The 21790-nt window shown below is 48.7% G+C and overlaps 1 protein-coding gene across 3 annotated transcripts in view; it reads left to right on the forward strand.

The window, feature by feature from the left end:
* The window catches only part of LAMA5 (laminin subunit alpha 5), a 79051-nt gene that overhangs the window by 21968 nt on the left and 35293 nt on the right, over nt 1–21790 (forward strand). For all 3 annotated transcript variants that reach the window (XM_052683538.1, XM_052683539.1, XM_052683540.1), the window contains exons 3-12: nt 9615–9732; nt 11746–11864; nt 12711–12881; nt 13027–13124; nt 17507–17622; nt 18454–18572; nt 19095–19185; nt 19605–19739; nt 20080–20142; nt 21304–21444. In XM_052683538.1, coding sequence (XP_052539498.1) covers nt 9615–9732; nt 11746–11864; nt 12711–12881; nt 13027–13124; nt 17507–17622; nt 18454–18572; nt 19095–19185; nt 19605–19739; nt 20080–20142; nt 21304–21444 — 1171 coding nt within the window. The remainder of the gene's footprint in view (nt 1–9614; nt 9733–11745; nt 11865–12710; nt 12882–13026; nt 13125–17506; nt 17623–18453; nt 18573–19094; nt 19186–19604; nt 19740–20079; nt 20143–21303; nt 21445–21790) is intronic.

Consider the following 21790-nt stretch of genomic DNA (forward strand, 5'->3'; position numbering starts at 1 on the left):
CATAAGCCAAACGTTAAGAAAAAACCCTTGAGGATAGAATGAGTTGGTGAGCAATTGAGTCTTGAACTCTGTGGGAATCGGATTAAATCTGTGAAGCCTTCCCAGATCTCTCTACGTCATTTGAAGCCCTGAAAACAACACAGGGCTTGAATAGCCCCAGTGACCCCAAAGCTGTTTTGTTAGAGACTTGAACACTTTGCTTTCAGACAGGCTTCAGAAACCCCCAAGGAGGGGATTGCTAATTGGTGGTTGTTCTTCATTAACATCAGGCTTTGAGGGATGAGTTTGCTTCCACGAGGACAGCTGCCTCCTTTCCAAGGGCTCTGCGGAGGAGATGCGAGTGCATGCACAAAGGTCCTGACAGCGGAGGTCCGGCCTGAAACAAAGCAGCCAATTTCCTTTCACCACAGACAAACCTTATCTGAGGAGATTACGTTTGTCTCGAATGGAGCCTCTGGTGTCATAACTGTGCTCTTCCTGGGCGGATGGAGGCTTGGGCAAAATTCCTGTGCGGGAGCCTGGGCTCTGATTGTGGCTGTGACTCACGAGCCTGGGCTGTTGTGGGGACAGCTGGCACAGGGCACTTGGGGCTTATTTTATTATGCACCTTAGCCAGTTTTATTTCTTTTTTTGTTATTATTATTTTCAAGCCAGCAGAGGAGAGGAGCTGTGGGCTTGTTCTCCCACTGCAGCACTCAGTGGGGCAGCACAGTCCTCCAGCCCCATTCAGGGCCACCACTCTGCCATGAATGGATGCTGTCCTTATAAATGATATTCTCCAGGAAATGGTCTCCTTGGACAGAGGGAGGAGGTTGTTCTCTTTAGCTCATGGGGAAACATTTTTACAACGTATTTTCAAAAATATAACTCTATGAATCAACTGCAGTTGCTGCCCAAAATGGGTTGGAACAGAGGCTGCAGATAGGCTGCTTAATTAGTTCACCGTACCCAAGAGCAGATTGCTTTTTATCATTCTGGTGCAATGTAGCTGAGATACTGACCTTTCTCTTCTCCTCCTGCCAATCCTCCTGTGTTGCCTAGCGTGAGGTCAGTGGGGGCCTACAGGTGGAAGATCCCCTGTTCTGGTTCATGGTGAGTTCACACTTATCCAAGAGGCTCCGAAGGTGTTGGAGGAATTCTGCAGTTATCCTGTCCCTGTTGGTCAGGGGAGGCTGCTGCTCATTTTCCATGCATCCAAAATCCCATCTCTGCAAGTGTTCTGCTGAATAGCCAGATTGCCAAAGAGTTTGGATTGGGGCCTGTGTGTATAAATATAAATATGTATATTTAGCTCATTTGTGCTTCTCTGTGATGTGAAATGTTCTTAAGGCTGGGGCAGGAAAGCAGCTGGTGATAAGGGAATAAAAGGCTCTGGAGTGAATTCTGCAGGCAGAGATAATGCAGTGAGCAACACCAGAAGTTCAAGGAAACTCAGATTGCCCTGCACAACCAGCTTGGCTTGTGACATACCTGAACCAGCTTCTAGGTTAATTTGCATTGTTGTTAGAGATGAGTTTGTGTTCAAAGCTGTGTGACATCATCTGTGTTGTTTCACTTCAGTGGTCCGTACCATTTCTATACAGGAATCGTGCAAAAATAGAAGGCAGTGGTGTACAGCATTGCTTTTTGGTTAGGGAGCAGAAGAACTGAAGCAGTATGAAAGGTCAAACTAGATTTCTGAGCAAGGAGCTGTTTGCTCTTTGGAGAAAATTGAGGAATTTTGGCCCACTGCAAGCTGAAATTCCTGCTTGGTTGTGTGGGAGCCTTTGGCTCAGGGGGAGGCAGCTCCACTTGCAGATCTTTTGAGGCTTCGCTTTGAATTTACTTGCAAGGACACACTTTGCATCGTAGAGGCCATATCATGGATGGCCTGAACTGGCTGCAGTTTGCAAGAGCAGAAATTAGAATCATGCAGAAGCACCCCAGTGCTGTCCCACAGCTCCAGCAAGGTTGCACAGGGAGCCAGGGGGATGCAGCCCTGTTAGATGGAGGCTCAGGGCTCTGCCCTGCTGGGCTGGGGACCTGGGCTTCCTCACAGCTGTGCCTGTGCTTCTGGAGCTGGAATGTGCCGTGTTTAATGACTTCTAGCACGGTTGCTGCCAAAGTCATGGTTTCCTTCTATATGTTTTAAAAAGCAAAACAATCCGTGACTGTGGACGGTTTATTCTCAGCATCCTGGCACGCATGCAGCTGGGTGAACAGTTAACTGAATTAACCAAGAGCTGTTAAATTAAAGTCAGAGGAGATTGAGAGAGACTGGGAGCAGTGCTGAGCTCTGACTGATAAACCTGAAGCCTTTTCATGGGGATGATGTCTTTAGCTGGTAGAGGGATGAACAAGATCTGAAATGGGATTTTCTTTTCCTTGTGCTCAAGATCATAGTGTCTATCCTATTATTCTGTATGTTGATTTACAGGAGGTACGAGGCAGGGCCATGGTTGTTAAAGGAAAACAGCTCTTGTCTTGAAGCCCATTTTTTCCTCTGTGTTAGGACTGGATGATTTGAGAGGTCTATGCATGCTGTGTGTACAGCCCCTAGGATAGTATGGCAATAGATGGGGGCTGGGCTGGGCTCTCCTCCAAGCAGTGCAGAGAAGTCAGTCACTAGAGGAGAAAAGAGGGACATGGTTTTTGTTAAAATTAGACCTTCTCCCTCCCCCACGGCCCTTTGAAAAATGCAAGAAAAATGCCTGTTTTGTCTCACTATATATCCCATGACTGCTTATGCCAAGGCTGCTTCTGTCAGTTGTGTTGAGGATGGTTGAATTGTCCCATAGCTCAGGAAGGCTGTTGTAGGATTACTGTCATAATCTCATCTTGAACGAGCCGTTGACAAGCTCCTCTAATGCAAAAAGTGATGGATTGGGTGTTGTAGACATGTAGGCAGAGGTTGGGGCAAAATACTGTGCAATTCTCCCCTTAATTACATGTCTTCCTTCCTACATTAAGCAGTTCATGTTCTTGGTGCAAGAGCGTTCCCTGAGCACAGGTGACATTTGGGAGCTCATCCGTGGAGATGAGGGCACTGCAGAGCAAACACATGAAGTGGGTTTGCTGGGTTTATTTGCAGCACAGTGCTGTGCTGGGGTTGCTGGGAGGCACTGAGTCCTTTGCTCACCGTGTCCGTCCAGGTCAGGGATATGCTCAGCATCAGAATTTGCTGCAGCAAGGTGGGACATTGAAGGAGATTTTGTTCCCAAAGTCCATCTGGCATTAAAAGCTGAGATACGTGGGGCACAAACAAAACTGCATCTGCCCGTGGGGTTCTGCAGTGTCTCTCTTTGCTTTGATTATAAACTGGTTTTGTCTTCCTGCTGTTGCCATCAGACAACCAGCAGTCTCTTTTTTTTCTATTAATAACCATTTTGAAGTAATAGCTCTAAAAAAACCCTTTCCTGTGGAGATCTCATCTTCTAGTGGGTTGTTTTCATTCATTTAATGCTTTGTGTTATGCAAAGTAAATGCCCTGAATGGAGGAGGTAACTTTATGTGCACAATGCTCTTTTGGAAACATGCTGAAATTCATAAAGAAAACTTCAAAGAATAACATCATAAAGAGAGAAAATAGCTCTGCAGTGTTAGCAAAGGAAAAAATAATGCTCTCCCTGCATGAGGGCTGACAGCTCCCTGAAGGTGCTGCTCTCAAGTAACTGCTGTCATATCGCATCCCTCAACTCGTCCTGCTGTTTAGCAGCTCCAGAGTCAGGATGCAAGCTCTCCAGTTAGTGCTAGCAAGCAAGAACTACCTGAGTTTTCTAGTCATGGAAAAGAGCTTTTTTTCCCACGTGTTTTTTGATGAGTTTTCTAGCATAGTTTTCTTTTTGCTGAAATCAGTAGCAAACTTGTGTTATTCCAAGGGGGCAGAATTGAGGCGATGCACAAAGAGCCTTTGAAAAAATCAGCCCTGGGAACAATGTGGTGTTTTTTCTCAAAGCCATCCCTGTGTAGGTGGCTGGCTTGGTTCAGCTGTCTGCATTTGGGTGACTTCCAGTTACATTCCTCTGCAGTCCTGGGGCACCTGCTCCTTGCCCACCTCCCTGCTCTGAGCTGCTTGCACATCAGGCAGTGCTGCACGAGCACACGCTGCTTGCAGCTGGGGTGACGTCTGCTCATCTGCTGGTGTGCCCAGAAACCAATGTTTTCCTCTTCTCCAATCACAGTCATTATTTCCTTCTCAAGTAATGCCATACTTTACTGGGAGGAACAGAACTCCCTGGAAGACCCCCGTGCAAATTGCCACTGATCCTGTCAGCAGCTAATTACAATGCAGATACTTTCCCAGAACACCTGATTCTAAAAAATAACCCATTCCCAGAAGCTTCCTAGAAGCATTTAGCAAAGACAATTAACACCTCAAGGTAAGCAGCCTGAGAACCTGAAATGCTGCATATAGCTACTGTCTTATCTCTGAATGATTAGGAAGGTTTAAGAGCATCTTTGCTGCTGTGCTAGGCTTGCAGTGGTGTTTGCAAGGGGATTAAAGCAGCAGGGAGGGTTTCAGCCCCTGTGCTTGGGGCACCCACTCCTCTCCACGCCCCATGGGCTGGCGGCTCTCTTGTTCACGATGCCCAAGGACATCTGCTCACTTAGCCCTTCCCCAGTGTTTGTGAGTTCAAGTTTGGGCTAAAAGGCAAATATTTGTCTTGTCTCTAAGGAGTGACTTTACACTTTTCCCCACATTGTAAAGGCCATTTCAGCTGAGTGCTGCTATCTCCTAATGCGCAGTGAAAACCAAGTGTGGGCAAAGCCCTTATCTGTGAGTGAAGCCTCATCTTGAGGAATTCCAGCCATCTCCCTCTGCCCTGAGTGCACTGTGCTCCACTGTGATGCCTTTGGCTACCCACGCTCGCCCTCAGCACATCTGGCTTCACTAAGGGATGCTCAGGTGGTTTCTGGGCAAGCACGGATGGGACATTTGTAAGCTTATGCATCAGTATTCCTGAAACACTGCAGGTGTAAGAGCATTGCACATGGTATTTGCAGCTCTAGTGCCTGGCTGGGATTATCCCTGCATCCCACCCGAGCTCCTCCAAGCCCCATCCTTCGCATCATGCAGCTGAAACACTGCACACTGGGCTCCTTTCCTGCCAGAAGTTATTTCCAAACTCAGCCATACAACCTTCAGTTCAGCATGGTGCAGGCTGCCAAACCGTGGCACTGCTTTGTCTTGGCTTATGCCTGGTGCTGTCAATTGGGTCCCCAGAGGGCTTTTGGCAGGAGGCTGCATGGTGCTGGCCAGGGAGGGACAGAGTGCATGGGAGGATGTGGCAGAGAAAAAGCAGTGCTGTGTGTGAACTTAGCCAACAAGCCAAATCCTTCTCAGAAGTGGCGTCTGAAGAAAAAATCCTTTGTGAAAAGTGCTCTATCAGCTGTTCACCTAAGCCAAGCCACTTAGAAAGGGAACAGGCACTGTTTAGAAAACAGCATCATAAAACATAGGGTTGCTGTTAACAGTGACAGCGAGCAAGTTTCATGTTGGCTGGTGTTTGCTGGTCTGCAGTTCCTGGGAGAGTGTTTTCTTTGGTCTCTCAATAAAACTTGAAAGTTTTAAGTGAGAAACTTGGAAACGGGTTGGTGCAGAGCTCTTTCCTTTTCTTCTGCCTAGCAGTGTTCAAATACCCACAACTTTGTATCAGGGCTTCTGCATGTTGTTAAATATGAGTGAGATAATAAGCTGTGCCTGCTTGGAGGGGAAGCACCTTTTTGCTGTCTGGAAGGGTTGAAATTGTTCTTGCCTGATCAGAAAGTAGGCACATACCTACCAGCAGCTGGATGGGAGGTAGTTTAATGAAGAGTTCTGAAGTCAGAGCGAGGAAGAAGTAATGCTGCTGTAGGACAGCTGGAGCTTGGTGTGGGTCAGCTGGGCAGTTAATGTGTAAATCTGCTGCTTGGGTGAGAATAAATGAGTACTGTCAGAAGATCCCAAAGGGACAGGTAGCTGGCTTAGAGAAATTCAAAGGTAAGTTAGAAGCTCTTTGGCTTTCCAGGGCTTCTTCACCTTCCATGTACTTGTTTGCATGGAGAGCACTGATGGCTAAGTAGCTATAGCTTCTGCTGCTGCAGGATAGGGCAGGCACAGTGCTGGCCTTGCCAGATCTTCCCATGCTCCTGAAGGCATGGAAGCAGAGGGGTTTGGAGGCAACAGAAGCATTGATTGCTTCTGAAAGCACCCTAAAAAAAAAATCCCACAAGAACACCTCACTTCTGTAGTCACGCTGCTGTGATGCATCTCTGAATTGTTTTGGCTTTTTTCTGCTTCAGTTTGTGTTCTGGGGATGACTGGAGCTGCTGCCCAGTGCTCCATGGGGCCCTGTGTGCCCAATGAGAGGGACTTGGTGGTATGCAGTGCACACACCTGCTCGCCTGCTCCATCCGATACTTCCAGGAAATCCCAGGCAGAGACACAGCAGTAATGCTATCCACACACGTGCTCTGCAGGGATACTTTGCAGCAGTTAGGAAGAGACGGATTGTTTTGCTTTTACTTGGTGCTATTTTAATAAGTCAACGCCAGAGGTAGTAAATCTGTCCTGTGGAGAGAGAGAGAGCCATTTGCCGTATAAACGCAGCGGCCAGTACAGCCTGCTCCTTCCTTCTTGCCATAGCACCAAAAATGGGTCTCTCTTGCTGTTTGTCAGCATGTAGCCAGGACTGCAGCAATGGGAAGGTTTGCTTTACTTATTAAATGTTGCTGCATGATGTTGTGGCACCTTGGAGGGAAATTAGTGAGACCTTGCCAAATAAACTTGGGATGTGTCTGCTTCTAGTTTGCTGCCTTGGATCAGCATCATATTTCCATGGCATTTTGGTGCTCAGTAAAGCTGTCCAATGTCCAAACACGCAAAGAGACAGGGTGGGATGGAAATGGAGGAAAAGCTCTCACCTCCATCCTCCCCTGCTGCCTCCGTCCCTCCTGGCAGTGGAACAGCTTCAGGTGATTGTTAATAAGGAAATATGCTCCAGAACCACTGACACCATGGAGGTGGTGTTATTTTCAGTGAAAGTTGGCTGCTAATTAAAGTGCCCATTTGAATTTCCTGGCTGAAGTCTGGCTTCATGTAGTGAAGGGAGTTAAGCTGGTGTACTTTGAGAGTGGCTGAGAACAAGGGACCTGCTTGCCATGGTGTCCCACATCCCTCCTCCATGGAGAAGGCAAAAAAAAATTGCCCAAGAATCTGGGAGCATGGAGGTTTTTATTCATCTGACCGATTATAGGAGCTAAATAAAGGCTTTGGAAGAAAACCAACCATTTTTCTTGTACTATTGGTTGGGCAGAACTGTACTGGAACTAAACACGGAATGAAAAGTCTGGCTTTTTTGCCAGCTCTATTTTTAGAGCTGCTGCTCCATCTTTGTGAGTTTTCTCAGCATATGTACTCGAAGCAGGCAATCTGCCTTTATTTTTTCCTCCAGGCTGTCATCCTCTGCAAGATAAGGACGTGGGATGGGGAGGCAAGGGACTTACCAGATTTGACTAGAAATCCCTCTGAATACCAGGATGTGTGTCCCATTCCAGGATGAGGTTCAGTGCGGTCACAGGCTCCCGAATGCTTTCTGTGCTCTAGTCAGGAATGTTCCTAACTCTTCAGTGCTGGAAAGAAACGTGTGTGCAACTTTGGCTGGCTTCTTTGTGTCCTCAAACTGCGGAATGAAAACCAGCCTAACGTTGTAGTACTAACAGCAGTTTGGGGAGTGGGACAGAGGAGCAGTGTTTGGCTTTGTGAGTGGAAGCAGGATAAGGATACCTGACTTGAGATCTGGTGGCTGTGCGGCCCAGGAGCCAGAGGTTCCTGTTAGTGTTACCCCTCTCACACCAAGCTGTGAGCAGTTCGTTGGCTCTCCCAGTGCCTGAGACCACAGCACCTGCAGGCACGCTGGAGCTGCAGCCAAGTCCATCCAGTGATGGCTCTGCCAGAATCCAGCAGGAGCATTGATTTACTCCCCATCGAATAAAGCTGGAGGAGGATTTTAGTGGAGGGAAGGTGTAACTGTGCTGGTTGGTGCTCAGCCCTGCTCCTGTGCCAAGAGGCAGATGTGGTGCTGTGAGAACTGGTCCAGCAGAGAAAGCAGCAGCCTGAGCAGAATCCTCTTGGGCTTCTCTAATGAAGAACGGCTCCAATGGGAGGGTGAGTGGGCAGAAAAAGCTGCTCCTCCAAAAAAGCTTCGTCTCATACACCTTGACAGCACGAAAGCAACAGAGGGGAATTTAAGGCAACATTTAGGTCTGTTTATCTTCATTTTTTAGCAAGTTGACAGAGATGTCTCATTCCTCTTTCTTGGGCTCATCAGGCTTTTGGCAGCCAGGAGCTGTGCTGGGTAACCACTTTGATTTCTTCGTTCTGGGTCACAGTAGTCTTTACAGTCCCTGAAAGTAGCAAGAAATCAGTAGATTTAAATGCCGCCTCCTCACCTCTTTTTTTTTCCCCTTAAAAATCTCCTGTGTTCAGTCAGGGCTATTTTGGAGGCTCGCTGTTATTAGTACTGCCCTCTGTCTTGGTGATGTGTGAGGCTCCTGCACATGGTCAAAGGGATGGGCACAAAGCTGGCCTTTTCTGTCCCTTGCAGAGGTGTCCCTTAGGGCACCTGCTAATCTCAGGGGGGTTCACACTCATACACTACCAGCTTTGTTTGAGGAGGGACTACTGAGCTGTAAATCTCTGCTTTTCAGGCACTTAAACTCCCTTTTGGGTTGGTTTTGATGTCAGGAATTTTCTCCGATAAGAGAACTTTATTTGCCTTTAAATATCACTTTGTGACAGGATGATGGAGTGGAGATTCTTGGAGCGAGCCTGTGTCAGCCGGGGAAGGGAGATTCTGCTGGGGCTTTTGTTTTTCTCTAGCGCTGACATTTTAGCTCTTTAAAGAGTACATTTATTTTATTCTTGGCAAGGGTGTGTGTGCACACATCGGCATCCAGACAGATGGGTGCAGCCTGGGATTAGAGCTGTGCTGAAGCCAAGTGGGTCTCCTGCTCTCCTGTGGCTGTGGCACCTGGGAGAGAGGAGCTGTGCTGGGCCTTCTTCATAGTCAGCTTCAAAATGTGGGTTGTGTGCCTGAAGCAGGGCTGCAAGAGCCTATAGATAAACAAATCTGTGGCGTGATGTGCGTGGTGCACAGAGGATGATGCTGGGCTTCTGGCATGTGTTAAAAGTTCAGTGCCAGTTGTTACCCCAAGAACAGCCTGAAAGCCTCCAGAACAGCTTTGCAGCACTTAGCATCTTTTTGTGACCACAGTGCAAAGCTTAGTGGGGACCAGGCCTTTGCCTTGCCAAGCCAGGATGGGTTCCCCTCTCAGAGCAATGAGTCTGTAGAGCTGAGGCTAAGCCTGAGGAGCCGCCCAGCCTCTGAGCAGGGCCTGCAGCCACAGAGTCTGTGCTTTGTTTGCATTCAGACCTGTGGGAGCTGAGCTCTGCAATCTGCTTCTCTCCAGCAGCCGGCCCATATCTCAGTCCATTTAGATAGGGAGGATTTTGCTCCACAGGCTGCTTGCAAGCAGCAGGCTCTGCAGAGCAGCAGCTCCTTCCCTTGGCTCAGACCCCTATCAGCAATCCTCGGTGTTTTCCCAAAGCTTCCTGAAAGTGGCGTTTCATCTAACTCCATATTCTTCTCTTTCAGCTTTTCCACGTGGCATACGTCCTGATCAAATTTGCAAATTCCCCTCGTCCTGACCTGTGGGTGCTGGAACGATCTACTGACTTTGGCCTCACCTATGAGCCCTGGCAGTACTTTGCCTGTGAGTATGGCCTGAGCTGAAGCTCAGCTGGGGGAAGTCATTGTGCTCCTCAGGGCAGGAGAACTATTTTGCTCTCCAGGTCTGCACGTATTTATTAAAGCACTGTCATCAGTGCCCACCCAAATCCCTGTGGATGCCAAAGCTGGCAGCATCATCACTGGTTGGGCATTACTGGTCTCTCCTCTTTGCTGTCCCGTCTCTCTTTGCCCTTTACCATATTGAGTGTTTCAGCTTCTCCAGAAACAAACCAGCAGCTCACAGGCAGTTGGTTGCTGTAAAATGAAGTCTGGAGGCACAAAGCAGTCCTCTTCCCCTCACCAGAGATGAGGGACAGCCCAGGCAGGGGGAAAGCTGCTGTCCTACTGCTGTGCAGGGTGGGAAGAGAGGATGCCAAAACCCAGTCTGTGAAATTCCTTCTTCCCAGTTCTCTGATTAAAACCTTCAGAACCAGCTGGTTCTCTGACTCTTCTGTCCCAGGGGGTCTATAAGACAGCCAGATTCTGCTACTGCTCCCCTCCCCAAACCAGCAGAACTAATTGGGAGAAGTTAAGATCTACAACCAGCATTTAAAACCTGGCATGGAAGGAACTGGAAATGCTCAGAGGCTGCCCCTCAGGGCTTGTATTTCTGACTTCTCTGTCAGCATGTGCTTCAGCTTCGCTGGAGTTTTCCCATGCAGGAAAGAGCTGCAGGCATTTTATGCACTGCGCTGCCTTATGGAAGTTTTCTCTTCTGCAGTGTGCTAGTGGGGGCTGCTGTCAAGTTGCCTGCTTTGCTTTTTTCTTCTGTACTGTGAATTTTCTTTTGGTCCTCCCCTGGGGCTTGCTGTAGTTATGTTATTGCATGATCTGGAGCAGAGCAGGGAGCTCTTGTCCTGCATGCTCATTCTTGCTTGTAGAGGCACCACTGCAGCATCTGGAGCTCTTCCCTCCTGCATCATTGAGCCCTGCCTAAGCCAGCCTCCCTTGGGAAGAGACATACAGTGACAGCTTGGTGGAAAATCCTTCTTGAAATAAGAAGGTGACTGGTCCAATCCTTACCAGGTTCACTAGCACAGCAAGTCCTTTGCAGGGGTCTATTTTTGGTTTGGAGAAGTCTGTAGGTAGTCTAAGAAAAACACTGGGATGGTTATGAGCAGTAACAGGAATGTAAGCACTCCCAATAGCTGCCTGTGAGCTGTGGCCCAAGTGCCACCAGCTCTGTGCTGCCTTGAGCCATGCTCCTGGTGGGGGGGTTCAGCTCCCTGGCCATCGTGCCCCTGCCAGCTGGGAGCTCGGGCTGAGCTCTGCCTGGGGAGGGAAGGAATGACTGTCATCAGAAATGTCTGCCAGAGCAGCTGTTGGGACCGTGGCAATGCAAATTCTCTGTGTCAGGGAAGCACTGTGCCTTCCATGGCCACCAAAGGAGAAATCAGAAGGGATTTATGGGAGTATTTGTCTGCTGGAAGGGTTCCCTGTGGAGCATTACAGATGGGGACAGGTCAAGAACTGTGCCCATTCTGGCACAGCCCTCCCTGCCCTAGCTCAGCATGCTGTGTGGGATCAGCACGTTTCATCTCACAGTGCTGGGCAGTGCCCTCATGGAGGGGAAGGCTCTGACCTCACCTCCACTTGGGATGGGCTTCCCCAGTCTGCTGTTTCCTCAAAGGAGCGCTGCCTTGGGGGCCAGACACCAGCACTGAAACATTCCCACGTTGCCTTCCTATGGGGATGGCTCAGCTCCTGTGTGGCCGAAGCAGCGTTTATGGAGCGGAGCTGCGATGCTGGGGATGAAGTCAAGGCAGAAGAGCCTTTGTTCCAGACTCTTCTGAAGATGCTTATTACTTTTAGAGTGCCTCCCTGCTTTCTTAGGACATGTGTTAGCAATGAGAGTTGATATAAAGCAGTCTTAACCTAGTAAATGCTTAATAAAGAATATATACCCATCTCTCTTGTTGGCCAGCATGGAGAAATCAATACAAGGTTCGGAATTGTTCCTTTTGTCTTACTGCTTTCATCTCTGGTTGATAAACAGCTTCAAAGAGGGACTGCATTGAAAAGTTTGGACTGCAGACTGTGGATCGCATCACCAAGGATGACCATGCTATCTGCACTACAGAGTACTCCCGAATTGTGCCCTTAGAAAATGGGGAGGTGAGCCGTTGCATTTTTCATCCTTTGGGGCTCCCAGGATTTCTGTGGCTGGAAATAATAATTAAAAAAAAACAGCTGGTTAGAAGACCGGGCGTTCAGAAGAGTCTCTTGGAAGACACTGGGCAGTTCTTCCCCGTATTCGTGCTTGGGTGGGCTGTGACTGTGGCTCCTGTTGCTTGTTTCCTTTCATACTTACGTTTAAGTGGGGCATTGCCCTCAGCACAGCTAACCCAGAGGAGCTCCGGATAGTGTCAGTGACCCATAAGCATTTCTCCTTAATGTAAGAAATGTAAGTCATGCGGGAGGTTTATGAGGAGAACAGCAAAGAGGAGGAGAAAATAGAAAGGGCTCAATAATACAAACTTTCAAACCGGGGAGAGCTGCAGTTAAAATCCATTCTGCTATGTAAGAGCAGGTAATAAGCAGGAACAGAAAGATGAGGGCAGGTGCTTGCACTGGACGGAGTTTAGAAATGCTCAGTGTTTCAGGGGGAGGGGAGCAGGCTCTGTATGATGACATGAGGGTCAGAGCCGTGCTATGTTCCATGCTGGAAGTTTGCTTAGGGAACAGACTTCTGGGGCTGACTTTTTGGCCACTGTTTTGATGCTTAAGAGGGCAACAGACTTCTAGTTGTGTTATTTTTTCAGTAACTGAAGGTGCTCTCATTAGAATGGTTCCCTCTTGACTTTTGCATGCTGCTTAAACTGCTCAGTTTTGTAAAGAATAAGGCTGGCAGGGAATTGATTCAGTTGTCTTGAAAGAAAGATTGGGCTCAGATGAGGGAGATACGATTTTCCTTCCTGTCAGAGGATGATGCTGATTTGTCTCCTCTCCTCGCATTCTCAGATTGTTGTCTCTCTGGTAAATGGGCGTCCAGGAGCCATGAACTTCTCCTACTCTCCTCTCCTACGGAATTTCACAAAGGCCACCAACATCAGACTGCGCTTCCTGCAGACAAACACTCTGCTTGGGCACCTGATGGGCAAAGCTTTGAGGGACCCTACAGTGACCAGGAGGGTAAGGCAGGCCTTAATAATGAGCTAGAAGTATTGGAGGGCTAATGCATTACTGTAGTGAATAAAGTCCTGATGAATCTTGAGTAGGGCAGTCATGGAGCTTACTTGTAATGGTACTAATGGACAACTTCTCTTGTGCTCACCAGTATTACTACAGCATCAAAGATATCAGCATTGGAGGGCGCTGTGTCTGCCACGGCCATGCAGATGTCTGTGATGCTAAAGACCCCAGTGACCCTTACAGGTATGTTTTTCAAAATACCAGCTCTGTATAAAAGCATTTGAATTGTTGTGCTAAGAATGGAACATACCAGTATGAGTTGAGTCCTATCCTGAGCTCCTGATTGTACTGAGCCAGTACTGTTGCTCTTGGCTCTGCCCTGGGAACAACCTAGAAACTAGTTCAGCCAAAATAGCAAAACTGAAACCTGTTTTGTCAGGCTATCTTTCAAACAGATCAGTTCCCTGGTGTGGTTTCCCTGTACACAACTCGTGCCTTCCCCACAGGGAAAGAGTGCTGCAATGGGAAGGTGGGCACACAAAGTCGGTGCTGTTGTTGAACCCATGTTCTTCAAAGCCCAAGACTGATTTCTGAACTTGTTCTGAGGAGTTTCTTGCTCCCCATGTGGCTTCTTAAGAAGTGGGGCAACGCTCCATAAATGGGTGGTCTCCCAGGAAACCAGAGGCTGCTGTCCAGTTCTTCTCATAAAAACCATAGATGGGTTATGTATGTAACTGAACAAATACTCTTTGCAAAAGAACAAGAGCATGCAAAACAGTTTTATATTTTGGCTCATGGGATTCTTCCCATCCGCCTCAGCAATTTGAAATACTGAAGAGCTACTTCAGACCATGAAAGTGTTGTTTCTTAGCCATCTGTTTGCATCCTGAATGTTGCCTTTATGAAAGGGATGGGTAGATTCAGCTGGACGAGAGAAGCTTGTATTACTTTCTCATAAGGATCACGTAGAGCTTTTGGATCTTCTAAAATAAAGTTTGCTGATGAATCCAAGCCAAGATTAAAAGCTACTAAGTGTTAAAACAAATATGTATTGAGAAGCAAGTCTGTGTGAGTGTGCTTAACTCCTTGACAAAGGAATTTCATAAATATTTGAGTGCACAGTTCTTGTTTTTCTTTTAGACTTTGGTGTGGGCAGCTGCGCTGTGTGCTCATGTACCAGCAAAAGGACTTTGTGGTGCAAAGTGATTTTTTTAGCCTAGAAATGCCCTGATGTTGATGCCTTCCAGGAAGGGAAGAGAAATTTGTTGGGAGCCTTTTCAGTGCCACTTGTGCTGATGACTCTCTGTGCCTCCCAGAATCTCCTCCACTTGGATCCATTTGGATGCATTTGGCATCTTCACTCTTGACCCCAAACTGTGCTGTAAAGTTGTAGCACACGTTTGTAAGCAGCTGTTGCATTTCACCCAGAGCAGATTGCATTTGCCTAGAGGAGAAAGCATCTCCTCGGGTGCTTTGTACGGTCAGCGTATAATGTCTGTAAGGCTTTTTGGGAGACATCAGGACAAAGATGCTGGTTAAACAGAAAAACTTCTCATGATGTTACTGCGACCTGTTAGCAAGACCAGAAGCACAGAGCCATCAGTGGAAGTGTGTGACAGCTGCCATAACCCTGCGTGATGAGGCATTGCAGAGGCAGCTGGGGCTCGGGACACATTGTCCCTTTGTGTTACTGACTTCAGCTGTCAGGACTGCGTCAGTCCTCCAGAACTCAGCGCAACCTGTCTGAGCAGGAGGTGCCACGTGTCCCCCCACATGCGTCCTGCCCCTTGAGACACAGTCATTACAGTAAAAGGACAAGGAAATGCAGAGGAAGACAAGGAATGTGAATTGGCCCAGCACTGTTAAAAACCCTAGTTATGTCTCAGTCTGTCTGGGAGGTCTCTGCCTCATTTTAACTTTACCCTTCAGCACATGCCTGGTTTTTGTGTTGCCCAGAGAAGCAGGACGAGCACTTTGGTGGAGGTGAGGTGAGTTAGAAATCTTGGCAAAGATTTTGGGACGTGATGGAGCACGTTCGTGAGCTGACTTCCTAGCCATAAATGATAATGTTTATCCAGCTTCTCTGAAGTGCCAAATTACGGAGGCTGTGCTTCCAGATGTTTTGTGTTGGCAGCACGTCTGGTCCCAATGTGTGTGTGTGCGTGTATGTGCAAGTACCAACGCTGTGGGGACAGCCAAAGACTCCTCTTAAGTCCTTTGTGCTTTTCACAGACATCTCTGCACTGAGCTCAAATGGGCTGAGTTTAGCAGAGGGAAATCAGGTTCTCTTGGGTTGAAGGTGAACACCCGCAGGATTGGGCACAGACCTTTCTGCTGGCAAACTCTGTGAGCAGTGAGATAAGCATCAGCAAGGACTTGGCGTGTTGCAGGGAGCCCAGGCAGGAGTTGCGCATTAGCGTGCGGCTGCTTTGGGAGTGCTTTCCCCCTATGGATCCTGAAGCTACAAAAATACTGGAAAGAGCAGTTTCCCATTTTGAAAGGGAAGCACCGGGTATGCTGGCACCTTTGTGTAGCCTGCGGGTCCCTTTGCAGATGGCAGGTACAATCAGAAGCACTAAGAGAATGAAGCATTTTTTCCTCATTGCACTATTCTGATGTCCTGGCCAAGTCCAGATCCTGCAGCACTCGTGCCACTCTCAGCTGTGACACAGTTACTAGAAAACCGTTTATACTGTCTGCTATTGAGCATCAATCCCAGGGGAAGACTGTGGTTTTATATTTATGGCAGGATGGCCAGGAAATACGTGTGCTATGTGAATGCAGCCGCTCCCTCTTCTTCCTTGTATATATTCCATCAATGAAACATGTAAATATTGTAGCTCGCGAACATTTGTCCATAATTCATTAGCAGCATGGACTCAGCACAAGGTGCAGTAAAGCTGCTGTGATAGATGAGCTCTCTGAGAGGTCATTGCTAACTCTGAACAGAAGAGACTAAATAAATGGTTCCTTCTGCATCTGAAGTGTGCATAGTCACTGAGGGCCATCTTTGTGCATTCTGGGAACTGAACCAATGCTTTTCAAACATCTCAGATGTTAAAGAGCTGGGGCGTGTGGCTGTAGCCATGTCTTCCAGCCGGGGAGATTAGTGCCATCTTTTTTAACACGTATGTATTGTGGGCTTATTCGTCATCTCCAGCTACTGCCATGGGGAAAAAAAAAAAAGCAAAACAACAAAACATAAGAAAAAGTTTCATTGGAGGTGTTGGGCTGTGGTCAGCCCAGTGAGGGGTGTGCGAGGGCTCTGTTACAGAGGCATGGCCAAGGTTGGTCTTCCAGTGACGCTCCTTGCAAAACAAGAGAAGAAGAAAGTGAATGCTTCGGAACTCATTTCTACCACATAGGCTCCAGCCAGCTCCCCAGGGTCTTGATTTGCAGCCTGGGCTCTCCATGCTGCAGTGCAGTGTATGGATGTGGGTAAGGACGGGGCATCATGAGACTGCAGCTGCACGTTTCATGGCATCTGCACGGGGAGGTCTGCCTGCGGGGCTGGGAGCAGAGCCAGGACCTCCTGCCTCAGCCTCTCAGGCTGAAGCAAATGTGCTGGAGTGTGGGTGCTGCCCACGTTTCCCAAACTTTCTTGTCATTCCATGTTTCATCAAAATGAATTCGTTTGTCCTGTGCCTCTGTCTGGCTGTTCACTGTATGCACACTTGCAGGTCTCAGTTCTTAAAAACACACGTGGAAAACAAGTCACTGCAGCCATCAAGAAGTGTGTCTGCACCTCTGCATTTCACCCAGAATGACTGCTCTGTTTGTGTCTAATGTTTAAAAAAAAATACTTTTATTTTTAAATGCTGCTTTTGAATTAGAGGAGGGAGAGATGGGAGTGGCAGGCAAGCCCGGAGGGGAAATGAGTAATTGCACAGATAAAAGCTGGAACATGCTGTATTATCCATAAGTCTAATACAACAGAAAGCATTTGTCTTGGATGGGGATTGCCTTCTGCTAAGTGGAAGTTTTTTGGATGATGTCACTGATGTTAATGAATCACCGCTGTGGTCGAGCAGGATGGGATTCATCGCTGTGCTGCTGCATTTTCTCACCGGGCACCAGGGGAGCCACTGTTTGTCCTGCACAGCCCTACCCACACTGCCCAGAGAGCAGGAGGTGCAGCTCACAGCAAACGTGCTAAAAGCCCCAGTGCACATTTCATGGGGGCCTTCCTCTCTTGCAAGCACAAGTACTACGCTTGGAGGAGCAGACAGGTTGCACATGGCCCTGTGTCCCTCTGCAGCTCAGGGCTGTTGTTTATCCCTTTCCCACCAGCCCTGCATGGTGGCACGGACATCTCTCTGTCCCTGCACCGTGCAGCTCCCTCATGTGCTGGTTTGCTTTAGCTCAGGTTCTTCCTGCCAATCCTCCAGCTGCCCCATGTTTGTCTATAGAGCAAATTCAGCAGTGGCACGCTGATGTGTTCTATTCCTCATCTACTACATAAAAGTGAAGCAATGAGGGAGGAGGTGGTGACACTGGAAGAGAAGTGGTGTTTGCTCAGGTGAAAAGAAAAAGAAAAAAAAGAAAATTAGGTAAGATGTTTTAGAAGCCTTTATTTCCAGAATGTTTGGAGAACAAACCCCGTGCCTTGTTCCTCTGCCCTGCAGGCTGCAGTGTGACTGCCAGCACAACACCTGTGGCGGGTCCTGTGACCGCTGCTGCCCTGGCTTCAACCAGTTCCCGTGGAAACCTGCCACTGCCGACAGTGCCAACGAATGCCAGCGTGAGTCAGGCTTGGGTTCGGCCGCCTTCTTGCCAGCTGTTTCACAGAGCACAGGCTGACCACACTTGACGTGCAGTGCAGTGAAGTCTTTCACCCAAGCGGCGTGCTGAGCGGTGCGCAGCGCCGGGTGACGTGCGGCTCGTTGGCGCAGCTGCAGCACAGCTTACACGGTGGTTAATTTTGTTTAGTCGAGGCTCGCCCTCAGATCTGTACAGGGCTATGATTCTAATCACGTTTCGGTTCCTCCTGCGTGTCCGAGGGTTCACACAGGCGAGTCCTGTTGCTCAATTCTGTCTCCAAGATGAATTGCACTTGGGTCTGTTTACATACAGGACATCTTTATTTGTCCGGAGAAACCTTTGGTAAATGCCGACGCTGGAATTTGTGCTGCTGTGGGAGTGCAGAGCACAGAGCATAGCTGCACTGCACCACCTCATAGAAAGGCAGGGCAGCACGGCAGGGCTGGGTCCTGCTGTACAGACAGCACCCCCACCTTGTGATGAAGCTCACAGGTGGGATAAAAGAAGCAAGAATGTTGCCCTCTAAACCAAACTACTGGAGGCCCCAAAGCTGGGTAATTTCTCTTTCTCGTCTCTACATGCCTGCACATACTTTTGTCCTGGTTTTGTGCCTGCTATGTTTTTTTCAGTTTTAAACACAGCCTTGTGGCAGAGCTGTTTCTTTCGGGCTCCAAAGCTTGGGTGATCCCCCAGATGCAACCTTCCTCATTGAAACCTAACCCATTTGGTATCAAACCCACTGGAAGGAGTTAATATCTTGAGATCCAGGACCCCCACTGGCTGGTGACTTAGCTAAAACCTGTGTTTTCAGCTTGCAATTGCAATGGCCATGCCTACGACTGCTACTACGACCCAGAAGTGGATCGTCACAAAGCCAGCAAAAGTCGTGAGGACAAGTATGAAGGAGGAGGTGTTTGCATTGACTGTCAGGTAGGACAGTGCTGAAAAAGGCTGCTGCAGATCCTTGTGATTGTTTCTGTAGTCACAGCAGGAGTTCAGCTTCACTGGCAGCTCTGTGCCCCCGCCCTCTGTTATCGTAATTAGGGTCTCTCCCTGGAAATTTGGTCTGTTTGCCATAGGTGAAAGGAGTATACTCTGGTAATAAGAAGAGCACACCTGGGCAGTAACATTTTAGCTGTACCATCTTGCTGGAGAAAGCTCATCACTCCCATTCTCCTAGCCCGAAGCTGTCAGGACGTTTTACCGACTGAAGCAAGTAGAATGGGCTTGAGATCAGATAGGAACATGGAACTCAAGCTGGAGTTATGCAAGGACTCAGAGTTTACACAGGAAACGCTTTGCTTTCAAATCAGTGTATGGAATTTTGATCAGATTTAGGTCTTCTGTGTGCTCCCAAGTCGCTCCCTCTGGACCCTGTTAGGAAATCTGACAGATGAGCATGAACCCATTCCTGCAGGCAGAGGAACTCATGCCCCTCTCGCTGTCTTTCAGCATCACACCACTGGCGTTAACTGTGAGAGATGTATCCCAGGATACTACCGCTCCCCTGACCACCCGATCGACTCTCCATACATTTGCTATCGTGAGTGTGATTTCCTCTGCAGTTTATAGACACCCTCCTGTGCTTGGTGACCCTGGGATGGATGTCTGTGATCTCCAGGCAGCAGTGGGTGATGTCTATCCCGATGGGGAGCCCAGCTTGGTCTGGTGGCTGTGACTGGTGTGACATCCTTCCCCTGAGCCTTCCACTGCCACCACTGCCTCTCCAGGGAACGTGGGGACGCCTGCAACAGCAAGTCAGGTTGTGCTGCTTTCCTTGGGACTGCACAGTGTGACAGGGACAGTGGTAGCAATTCCTCTAAGTCAGACTCGTTCTGAAGAGGCAAAATCACACTTCTTATTTTTGGAGAGAATTTGCAGAATTTGTGGAGCCTCTTTTGGAAACCACGTCGTAGCAGTGCCCCTTTTGTGCTTGTGATGACACTGCTGTCCCCTCTGTAGGCTGCAACTGCAAATCCGACTTCACCGATGGCACTTGTGAGGACCTCACTGGCCGCTGTTACTGCAAACCCAATTACACTGGGGAGCACTGCGATGCCTGCGCTGAGGGCTACCTGGACTTCCCCCACTGCTACCGTGAGTACACAGAGAGAGGCCATGCGTGGCCAAGTCCAGGATCTCTTAGACTCAACAGGTGTTGGAAGGGTCAGGGCCCTCTGTTAGGGGCTGCTCTCTCTATCCCATGCCACATTGGCACTCCTGTCCATCTGTTCCACAGATGTAAATTGGGCTGGACTTGATGTGGGTTGAGATGGAGCCAGAGGGTCAGTGGGAACTTCCTATTTGTCTAATGTTTGATCTCCCAATTTCTGTGCAGGAGGAAAAAAGGCATCATTCAGGAGCCTGCATTAAGAGTGGCTGTAATTGATTTTTGGTGTGGTATGATGACCTGTGCAATGTCTCTTTCTCCACACAGCTGTTCCAGCCTTTGCTTATAACGATACTGGAGAACAAGTGCTCCCTGCAGGACAGATAATAAGTAAGAACTGCAATTTTCCTTGTCTTTGGCAATCACCCTGCTATTATCATGTCCTCTAAAGCAAGATCAGGTCTTCAGCTTACAGAGCTTGTAGGTTGTAAGAGACAAGCCTGACACACAGTGGTTCCAAGAAAGCAGGCAGCTGAGGGGTAGGAGAAAGTGAGCTTTATGATCCCATTATCGTAGATAGGGAAACTCAGAGCATGGCTGTGTGTTTTTTTCTGAGGTTCAAACCATGAGGGTATGGCCTTTCTGGCCTCCCTATAAGCAGCACCCTAAGATCATAGAGGGACTGTGGCTGAGCTGGAATTCAAGCTGTGTTCGCCCTGATCTCAGCCTTTGGGTTTTGATACAGACCTGTCCTGCCATGCATGCTGTCGCTCTCTGTAGGCTGGAAGGCACGGTGGGTCTGTACTGTCTGTACTGCTGCAAGTGTCTGGGAAGTGTGTATGGACAGCTGCTTTCTCTGTTGTTTGGAATTCTCAGCCATGCCCCCCTGCACCTCCCTCCTCTCTCACAATCGCCCCTCTCAGCTGATCTCTTCCTTTGTCCTTTTTCTTCTCTTTTCCCACTGTGTCCTCCCCTGTCTCATGCTTCCCACTGTGCTGCAGATAACCTTTTCCTTCCTTCTGATACTCTAAACTCTGTATCTTCCAGGCAGGCTTTTCTTTTCTGAGATGGAATTTCTCACTTCCCTTCTCATTTCCCTGCCTCCCCCTGCCTCTGCTTGCTAGACAAGTTTTGCACTTCCCTCCCTCAGCCCATCACCCATACTGTTGCTGAGTTGGATGAGGGCCCTAACAGGGAGAAGGGCTTGAATTCAGCAGGGAAGGAGCCAATGCCTCACCCTTAGTAGCTGAAATCCATGGAAATTTGTGCACAGCTCTTTGGCAGTGCTTCGCCAAATCAGCCCTGAGTGACCTGTGCAGACAGCATTAGTCTGCTCTGTACATTGCCCTGCTGCCAGACCAGCACCTTGCACACTGTGTGATGATGAGATTTCCCAGCCATCTTGTGACCCCACGAGCCCGCCGTGCTGCTCACCTAAGCTGGCTTTAGTTAAAACATTTGCATCTGATACGAAGGTTATTAGGGGAAAACCTTGTGAGCTGTTTTCTTGCATTTTGTCCTCTTCATGTTGCCTGTTGTGCCCCCCTGCAGACTGTGACTGCTATGCCGGTGGGACAGAAGGCAATGCCTGCCGCAAGGACCCTCGGGTGGGGATGTGTGTGTGCAAACCCAACTTCCAGGGGACACACTGTGACCAGTGCACTCCAGGCCACTATGGACCCCTCTGCCAGCGTGAGTGACTCAGGGTTAGCAGCCCCGTGCCTTCCCCTGCTCACCTCCCTGCTTCTTCCCACCCTCCACTCACTCTGCAGAAAGGAATTCTCCAGCCTCACTTCCAAGTGACAAATTCCCAGGACTTTTGCTGGTATTTTCCACCCAACCGTGACCCTCTAGTGTCCTCCCAGCCCTGGGGTGCTGTTGAGAAATTCCATATGGATATGAGCTCTGGGCTGGGCATATTTGCTGTCAGCTCTGTCCCCTGTGGTTTCTCCAGTTTCCAGCCCAGAGGAAGCAGGAGTTTGGTTCCTTTCTTAGGAGGGGAAAACACTTAAGAAGCTGTTTATTAACTAGTGCCCTT

Source organism: Tympanuchus pallidicinctus, unplaced genomic scaffold (assembly GCF_026119805.1).
Source record: "Tympanuchus pallidicinctus isolate F22 unplaced genomic scaffold, pur_lepc_1.0 scaffold20, whole genome shotgun sequence".
Taxonomy (NCBI): Eukaryota; Metazoa; Chordata; class Aves; order Galliformes; family Phasianidae; genus Tympanuchus; species Tympanuchus pallidicinctus.